General features: G+C 33.6%; 1 protein-coding gene across 2 annotated transcripts; it reads right to left on the minus strand.

Annotated features, from left to right (window-relative positions):
• Nucleotides 1–627: 627 nt before the first annotated feature.
• Nucleotides 628–7,628, minus strand: LOC130724379 (disease resistance protein RML1A-like). Of its 2 annotated transcripts, none has more exons than XM_057575589.1 (5): nucleotides 7,041–7,628; nucleotides 3,886–4,975; nucleotides 3,487–3,786; nucleotides 1,728–3,180; nucleotides 628–1,630 (listed from the first exon to the last, which is right to left on the minus strand). In XM_057575589.1, the coding sequence occupies exons 1-5, from the start codon at nucleotides 7,544–7,546 to the stop codon at nucleotides 876–878; spliced, it is 4,104 nt and encodes a 1,367-aa protein (XP_057431572.1). In that variant the 5' UTR covers nucleotides 7,547–7,628; the 3' UTR covers nucleotides 628–875. The 2 variants fall into 2 exon arrangements, with proteins under 2 accessions (XP_057431572.1, XP_057431571.1); XM_057575588.1 differs by having other exon boundaries at nucleotides 628–1,633; nucleotides 7,041–7,626.
• Nucleotides 7,629–9,974: the final 2,346 nt, after the last annotated feature.

Genomic DNA, 9,974 nt, shown 5'->3' on the forward strand with positions numbered 1-9,974 from the left:
GAACACCGCCAGTTCAGATTCTCAATGTAATGGTTCAAACATGTAAAAAACAATCATCTAATGAAAAATCTATGCAAAGGAGCATTTCTCTAAATGCCTCGAGTAGACAATGCTAATAATTTGTTGACTATGGTTCATAGGCTGTGTCAAAGACTCAAAGTGGGTAATGGGTTGTATGGGCCGCTACCACGACCCATTGCCCTTACGTTTTGGGGTATCATTGTAATATGAATCATTAGTATATGCTTATAACACATAAACACTAATTATTGTATTCAGAACGAGTCAATAAACGGAACTATAATTGCTCTATAGTTGCAGACGTAGGAAATTTGGGCAAACTGCGTGACCAAAACTTTTGTATGTTTCTCTTTACTTTGTTCTGTATTCGTGTTACTGTTCTAACATAATCTAACTCCAAAGCTTGATGAGTTCGTTCTGCGGATTGAGAAGCGGATAAATTCAGTTTTGAACAAGGGCAGGGTTTAGGATATGGTTAAAGGGACCAAGATTAAAAATAAAAGGATACATAATATATAAACTACAGAAAGGTTTAAACATCTGAAGTATCCTATAAATCTTCGTTATGCAAGGGGTTGGTTCCGGATGGGTTCATGTTGTTAGCTATTTGTTCTAATTCTGTGTCTTGGATTCCATGCTTAACTTGTATTGTCATAATAAGGAACATGAGGCTGTGTTTGAGCGTGTTAGGAAGAGGGGGTTTGCCATTCTTAATGGATTGATCAGCTACTGTAATAAAATGAAATGCAAACAAAAAATTACAGCCTCATGAGCATGTTATCCAACTTTTATGACCAAGATGGCTTCATTGCAGAACTTATGAAAAAGATAATATCAAATTTCATTTTCCTAATTCAGAATCCAATGAAGTCATCCAAGTTTCCAAGCTCACACCTTAAATTGCCCAGTTCTGATTTCAAATTTGTTAGCTCCACTTTGGCCACCTGAAGATGATCCTCTAATTCCTCCACAACAGTTTGTTGTTCCTTTACTTGCACTTCAAGTCTCTTCATGTGATCAATGGCTACCTTATCTATCTTGCTTTGTTTAATCAGTGTCTCTGTGTTCTTCAACCATTGAATATCAAACCCAAAGGTCTCCAACTCACACACTAAAGACTCAAATTCAGCTTTTTTTGTTTCAGTGAGGTCTCCCCACCGTGTCACTGAGAGGAACTCCAACATATCACCCAAGATGGTGTATCCAAATTCTCTCATTTTTGAACGAGTGAATTTCACACGCCATGACCAAAGAGACGGGTAATTTGCTATTGCTTCCTCTAAAAGAGGGATGTGCCTTTTCTTGATTGCTCCAATGTCCCTAAAAGTGGCACATTCTTCTGTTGGAGTAATCTCCAGTGGATCAGCATTAGTTGGTGGAACATGAACACTAGAGACTGAAACTTCCAAAATTGTCTCTGTTGTGTTGTTGTTGTTGCTGGGGTTAAAGCCTGCATCTATGGAGAGAGTACTACTACTACTAGCATGTCTCTGATGAACTTCTGTTTTTTCTATGGAACTCTTGGTCAGATAAACTACATTTGTTTCCTCTACTAGTAGTTTTTGTTTTCCCTTGGTTCCTTTTCCCTCTTCATGATATTCTCTGTCTTCTTCTGAAAAAGAAGTATATCCAATTTCACATAAGAGAAGTATGCACAGGTGTGTATTTCTACCATGTCATATAAATAGTAAAATTTTCATGCATACCTGTTATAATTGTTTGGTGCATAACATCCTGCAATTTCTTAGTCAGGTCTTTTTCATTGTTATGATTAGCCCCTTTGACTTCAAATCCAGTTGCTCTATGTTGTAACTCATCAATATAATTTGAACTGTTGGGTTCTAACTCAACAGTATCTACAGAACTATTCCCAAACTCAAACTCCAATCCCTCTTGTTGAAAGGAATAGCTATTTCCAGAAGCATATATTGGGCAAACTCCACATCCCTTTATCCCCTTCATTGACCATTCTCCTTCCTCATCTTCATGAGAGAATTTAAATGATATGTCATAAGGATCACAAGCTATACTTTCTTCCAATACCTTCTGCATGGAATGCTTGACTCCACCTTTTATGATGTCAGTATACCAAAGAAACACATGATCCGTAATCAAATTCTGATCACCTAGAAAGGTACCTTTGCCATCAACTCTCTTGGAATTCTTGTAGATGTAACATTCAACATATCCGTATTTTCCATCTGTCGGAGACTGAGAAAGAATGAAGCACCAAATAAAGCCACACAAGCCAGAAAGTGGAAGATAAGGAATGGTTACTGAAGCCCCCTCGGCATGAAAGCTAAACCACTCAGGGACTCGGTTTCCCGGGAGAAAAACATGTTTACGATGCTCTTCAGGTCCATGTTTGAGTGAAAAGGATCTAAGCAATTGAGTGAAGTTGACAACCAGAGATGTGCAGTTAACAGCACTTAATACTTGCAGGGAAGGTGGAAGCTCTGGGAGATGCACAAGTTTTTTGCAGTTGTCTAACTTCAGCTCTTTCAACATCAAAAGGTTCTTGATATTTGTAGACAAGCTCTCAACATTGCTTCTGCTTAGGTGTAACTTATGTAGTGATGATAACAAGCCAATGTTGTCAGGGAGTGATTTCAAGTTGCAACAATCTTCCAAAGACAAATCCTTTAAAGAATGTAGACCATTAAGGATAAAACATAGATTTGATGCATTGAGTTGTTTGCATCCAGAAAGTTCTAGATAGTTAATAGATTTCATTCCAGCCTCATAGGATAACTTGTTCCCAAAATTATCAAGACTGTCACAACCTTGTAGAGTGATGAAACTAAGTTTCTCACAATGCCAAAGTGATGAGGGAAATTCTTGAATGCCTGTACCATCTAACCAGAGTCTCTCTAGTGGCTCTGAGAAGACTGAAAATTCCTTCAGGGATGAGCAGTTGCTGAGACGAATGTTGCGGAGAGATTTTAAATGGACATCAGTTTGAAGGCCTTCAATCTCTGTGCAGCCTTCTAAATCCAGATCCTGAAGCTTGTGGAGAGATAAAATGGATGGATGAATTCGACGCAGGCTTTTACACTGAGCAAGAGATAGTTCTTCAAGATTTGTCGCCATAGATAAGTCTGGCACCTCAACCAGGTCTTTGCAGAATCTAAGGTCGATTTCCTTTAAATTCACTAGATTCTGTAACAAGGTAAGATATGTCAAATCCTGAGTTTTGAAAAAAATAGAAGAAATCTAAGCATATATAGGAAAATAACCTAAGTAGTGGCTCAAGTGTGTGCATGAGCTTCATTTTAGGAAGCACAAGGCTATAACTGTATGCATATTCAAAGACAAAGTAGAATATATATAGCCATTTGGAATTCCTCCAACAATTGATTCAAGAACCAAAATTGATTCTGAGGAGATACTTATGTGAGTAGCTTCTGAGTGCTAGAATTGATTTTGCAGAAAAGTAAGTTGATCCAAAATAAATTCAATTCATACCTGAACTCCGTCCCAGAGCTTTTCAAGGTTACTGTAAGGCATGGAAAGCTCAACAAGCAATTTAGCACAGAATGTTGATGGCAAAGACTCCAAAGAGTATCCATGCCACTCAAGGTACCTCAATTTGTTAGACAATGATTTAAGACCATCAGGAATGTATAGCTTACATCTGCCATTCCACTGCCCATAATGAAATTTAATAAATCTTATGTTAGTCATTTTTGTAAAGGAATCATAGCTCAATTGTAGATCCTTAATTTTAGACACATCTAAAATTATGCCTTCAACAGCTTCAGTTCCCTGACAAACAAAGATTAGAATACACAGTTAGCTAATGCTATCATATATACTAGCTACATTCAAGAAGCATACGTGCAAGTAATTGTAATTTGTACTAACCCTTCCATATTTCAGCACATCATACACTTCCTCTGGATCCCATAATCGACTTCGTCTTCCAGGATCCTTGATAGATTCTTGATGAACAATTTCCCATCCCATTTCTTGTAACAAGTCATGCATTTCTATTGTGTCCTTATTTGAAAGGGTTATAAGAGACTTATCTAAAAGAACCTCTATCCCAATGGCTGCAAAGAAATCACAAGCATCTAGTAAACTTGTTACATGATCTCTATATTCTCCTTTGAAAAAACATGCAATGTCTAGAAATATGTCTTTCTCAGTACGATCTAAGTCTTCAAAACTCAATTTCAACACATTATGAATTTTCACATCTGGAATCTTTTGGAGCTTTCTAACTTCACTTTTCCATGCTTCTCTGCTTCTTGATCGAAGACGCGCACCTAAGACTTTTAAAGCCAAAGGGTTGCCTTTGCAATATGCAATCACACTTTCTGATAGCTCTTCATATCCAATTTCGGGTTGCTTTTCTCTGAAGGCATTCAAGCAAAAAAGTTGAAGAGAGTCATGGTTATTCAATTCCTTAACCTCATATATTCCATTCACCTGGCTAAATATGTGTTTGTCTCTAGTTGTTACAATCACTCTACTTCCCGGTGCCAAACAATCATAATCACTTATGAGATCTTCCAACTGTTCTGAGGTAGCCACATCATCCAAAACAATAAGAACTTTTTTGCGTCTAAGCCTTCTAGACACAAAATGAGATTCAACTTTAGGTGCCACAACACGAAGATTTTCTTCTTCTAACAACTCAGAAAAAAGTCTATTGCGTAAAACATCTACACCAAACTTTTCTGATTTTTCCCTCACACTTGCAAGAAAGCAATGACCTTCAAATTGTGAATACAACTTGGCATGTAAAGCAAGTGCTAGGGTGGTCTTACCTATGCCACCCATGCCCCATATTCCAATTATTCTAACTTCTCTTGAGCCAATTTCTAATAATGATTCAACCCCTGTGTAATTTCTCTCTATTCCAATCACTCCCTTCAATTCAATTGGGTATCTGATATTCAGTTTTTGTAAAACGTCTTCAATAATGTCCTTAATGAATTCAGTTTCATTCCTACCATAAAAAAATGGTAAAAAAGAGTTAAGATAAACATGTATCATTAGTGAATAAAAAAATATACAGATGATGATTGAGTAGAATAGAATCTATGAACAGATTGGGGATGGGAGCCACAAATTCTGAAAATAATAAAAGTTTAATTCTAACTTAATACACACACCGCCAATGTTTCAAGAGTTAACAAGTATGATTAGAGATTTAGAATAGTAAAATAATATTAATTATTTCTATGTACCTAATTAGTTTAGTATATCATTATCTCAGTCATTCTCGTAAGAAAGTTCTAAAAGCTAAAATCTAACTATCACGCAATGCAATTAGAAGCTAATTTGGACATTTATGAAGGAGGTTTTGCATTTGAAGAAAAAACATTGTGAATCTTTGTCCAAATGTAAACATTTCAGCCAATAAATCCAATTTAACAACGTCATCATTACTCATTTGTATTTTATGAGATCCATACTTGATTCCGTACAAAGAGTATTACTAAGGTACGTATTGTTATTTAAACATTTTTTTATAGCCAAATGTTAGTTGTTAATAATGTTAGTAAATTAATCTTTCTCAGGGTTCGAACTCTAGACCCTTCATCCCACCCAACTCTTATGTCCCTAGCACTTACCATGCACTGAGGAGAATAACGATTTTGGATTGGTGTATTCATGGTTCCTCCCATCACTGCAGTTAAGTTAAGATTAAGTTGAACTTTTGGAAGCTAATTTCAATTCCGTAAGTTCGACTTCAAGAGGAAGTGTGTTTTTGTGTTTTGGAAGTTTAAGTTCTAGAAGTGTATTTTTTATACTTCCGTAAGTTCAAATTCTTGAAATACAAAAAAGTAAAAACATATGAAAGTTGACTGAAATAACTTATATGGAAATTCAATATCCTAAACTTCAAATCTTGGAAGTTGATCAGTATTTTTAAAGTTGAACTTCCAGCTAAGTTCAATTTCGTAAGTTCGAATTTCAAGAGGAAGTGCATTTTTTTGTGTTTCGGAAGTTAAAGTTTCTAAAGTGTATCTTTTATACTTTCGGATGTTAAAACTTTCATAAATAAAAAATCACTTATGGAAGTTCAACTTCCGGAATTGAAAGTGGCTTACAGAAATTCAACATCCGATAGTGCAAATTTTGACTGTAGTGACTGCAGGAACTAATAACTGCAATCAATCCAGATTCGGAGGATAACTCCGAAATTATTATGATTTCCCGCGAGAACTTCCATACTTCCAACTCTACGGTAAGGGTATTAGAAAGAGTTTATTTGAACCCAAACAATATGTACAATCATTTGATTAAGATTATGAAATAACTTATGATCTACTTATAAGTTCTCATGAACTTATTTTCATCCGGTTATCATATTAATTAGCTTATGATTAGTCCTTGTATATATACAATAAGCTATTCCAAGCTTAATTCAATAAGCTTCCAAGTAAAATGTGTATTGCTTCTCCCAAAACACACACAAAGTAAAAAAATAACTCTTTTGAAACAATGGACAAGGTTTTAAACCAAGGTTCATGACTGTGTTTTTAACTGTAACTTTCAGGTTTTGGAGGGTTTCTAAAACCAAAATGCGGCCGTGATTATAGATACGACAACCACGTTTATTCACAATTTTTCACAACATAAAAGACTATAATGCAATCGTCATGACCGCGGCCGTTACTGCAGCCGCAATTTAAAACCTTTCGAGAGACTTATTACAGGGCAGATGCCATGAGCAACTAGCTTAGATATACCAAAAATGGAAACAGATCTGTCTCTGTTTGCCTCTGCCCAAAATTTGGTGTCTTATGCAAATCTGTGTGGCTCCTTTTCCCCCCTTATAGTTATCATGTGTGATAACATGATCTAATATGTTACCTGAATCTTGTAATTTAATTTAATAATATTTTATCATTCTCGTTCAGATCAATAAAGTGAAAAAGAAAAAGACAAAAGCTTAGAAGTATTTTATTGAGTTTCAAGATTTCATGTTTCTGGAAGAAGATAAAAACCAACTTCTGTTGTGAAAAATTCAATATTAAATAGAAAGGTGCATTAATTGAGGGTACCTATAAACTCGAGAGTCCCAACCAGCCAAATTGGCTGCTTCAGTGAGGGCACATCTCCATTTCTGCAACTTGTCATCACTGTTCTTGAGATCTTGTTCATGCTTTGCAAAAGCTTCCTTGTAGCTCTCTCTCTGGTTCCTCACATGGGATGGATCTACTTTGTAGAACACAGGTATAACAATTTGTCCATGATCCCTCTTGCATTCAAGAATCTTAGTGATCTCATCCAAGCACCACTTAGAGGAAGCATAGTTTTCAGAGAAAATGACAACAGATACAAGTGAGTCTTGTATGGCTTTGATGAGTGCTTGTGAGATCTCATCTCCTTTTTCAAGCCTGTAATCTATGTAGGTCTCCACTTTCTTTCGGGTCAGAGCATCATGAAGATGGCTGGTGAAGTTGTTGCGGGTATCTTCACCGCGAAAGCTAAGAAAAACATCATATTTTTTCAGAGACACCACAGAAGATGAAGAAGAAACAGAGTTGACAATTTGCTGGTTAGCCATTGCGACTTTGATGAAAATGCAAACATTAATTTGCCTGGGGGTATTGAAAAGGAGGATTCACTATTCAGGACAAACAAAAGAAAAAACAAATAGTGGATGCCTGTACTATGTTTGACTAGTATAACTACGAGTATATTTAATTTCTGCAACTATCTCCATCTAAATTATTTTTACTCCAACTATCTCCATCTAAAAAATTTATGCCATTGATTTTATATTTAATTAGTATTTTTACTCGTGCGATGCACGGGGTTATTCATTTTTGTTTATCGTGTATATTTTTTTCTTTCTAAATTTGTGTTTTTTATGTTTATTAAAATAAAATTTATTATGAATTAAAAGAATAAAATTAATTTTAGACATCAAACATAAATTTGTATCTTTTCAAGTGATGAATGTATTGTTTTTATTTTGTAGAAGCAATATAATTTTATTTTTTTATGGATTTTGTACTTACTTATTTTTGTATGAGCTTTGATTAAAAATGTACACACCACTACGTTGCATAATAAGTCTTTGTTTATGTAAAATACCACCACTTAAATACTCTCAGGTTTCTTTCCAAACAAATTATGCCCTTAAAAGCTAATATGATAAGAGTAAAGTAGCAAAAAGTCTTCTAAGATTGTTTGCAGTACTGCAATTCAAAGCTTCTATTACTTCATCAATGTAATATTTATCATCGTTTAGTAAACTCATTGTATAGCACACGTCCTTGAATGTGTCATATGTAACTTCATATACTTTTCTTATGTCTGGAAATGAATGAGCCCTTCTGTAAAATTTAGCAATAACCTCAGATAATATTCGCTTTTTATAGCCTATAATTTCTCAAAATATTTGTTCTTTTTGTTACTTTTATCAAAATAAATTTTAAGAATTAAAATCATAAAATTAAACCTAGATAGAAGAAATCATAAATTTGAAAAAAAAATTACCGTGAAAAGAGAAACATGAAATAAAAAATCAATTTGTAGACCAGGGAAGTTGTCCAGTATAAAAAGTAGGATTGAATCAAGAAGAAATCATGACAAAATTAAAGAGAAAATTATAGCACATTTAGACATTCTAAGCTAAAACATCAACATCTAATTTCCGGTGTATATGTAGCTGAGTTTGAGCTTTAATTCAATGCAAATACGTCATCTCACGCTATATGACGTGCACATTTTGAATGAGCGGTGTTACTAATTTATATAGTTGTAGGGATGGCTAGTGGAAAATTTACTTTTTGGAGTGATGTCATATTTAGTATTAAAACCACCACCTTTAACTTTTATGTATTAATATTAATATTAATTAATAACTAATTAATAATTCTCTAGATCAAAACATATTAATTGTGTCCTATGGAATTCTCTAAATTATATTAACTAAATAATAATGAGCTAAATAATAATAAACTCATTTGCAGAAAATTCGAGGTAAATCATTAAAGTTTTAATAGAATTAAAAACTATTTACTTTATTACTTATATAGTTGTAGGGAAAAGGGATAATGAGAAGGTTATCTTCTGCATTTGATTTAATATTAAATCCACCACCATCTTTATCTTTTATGAATTAATATTAAAATTAATTATTGTTTAACTAATAATTCAATAACCTAAAACTAACTTTGTGTGCCCTTTGGAATTTCCTAACTCATATGAACCAAATCATGATAAACACTTTTTTATATTTTTGAGTAAGAGGATTGAAACTGCCAAATAGAATTTCAATGGAAAGTGATAGTGAGAATGTTATTTTTTGAAACGATATCATATTTAATATTAAAATAACCTCTTCAACTTTTAAGATTAATATTAATATTAATTTTTATTTAATTAATTATAATATAAATTAAAACTAATTGTGTGTCTCAGTGTATGTGACACCCTGAGTGTATGTGTCGCTCTTGGTTTTGGTTCTAGGTCTTCCGCTTTGCTTCCTTGGGTTCTTTCTTTCATATAGGGTGGTTTTTTTTTTTGTTTTCTTTTTTAGGGTGATTAAGCGATTGTGTAGTCTTGTGGATGGTTACAGTTTTTTTGTTTTTGTTATCCCCTCTGTCTTTCCGAGCCTAGTCTCTTCACACTTTTTTAAATATGAATATATTTGGACTTTCAAAAAACAAAATTACGTGTGTCTCAGTAAAGGTATAACTGATATTTATTTGGTGTGTAACTAATATTAACTATGATCTTACAAACAAAGTTTGGTGAAAGTGAAAGGTTATTCCTATGTTTATTTTGGCATTCATATCAAATTTAATGTTAAAACTCCTACCTTTAATTATTAAAGATTAATATTAATACTAAATAAAATATTCAACAAATAAATTTGTATTTACCATGTCTCATGGAATTCTATAACTAATGTTAACTTATTTTATTTAGTGTGTAATTAATATTAAAAAAATGTAGGTGAATAGGCCTTGAATTTTTAAATA

This window comes from Lotus japonicus, chromosome 6 (assembly GCF_012489685.1).
Source record: "Lotus japonicus ecotype B-129 chromosome 6, LjGifu_v1.2".
Taxonomy (NCBI): Eukaryota; Viridiplantae; Streptophyta; class Magnoliopsida; order Fabales; family Fabaceae; genus Lotus; species Lotus japonicus.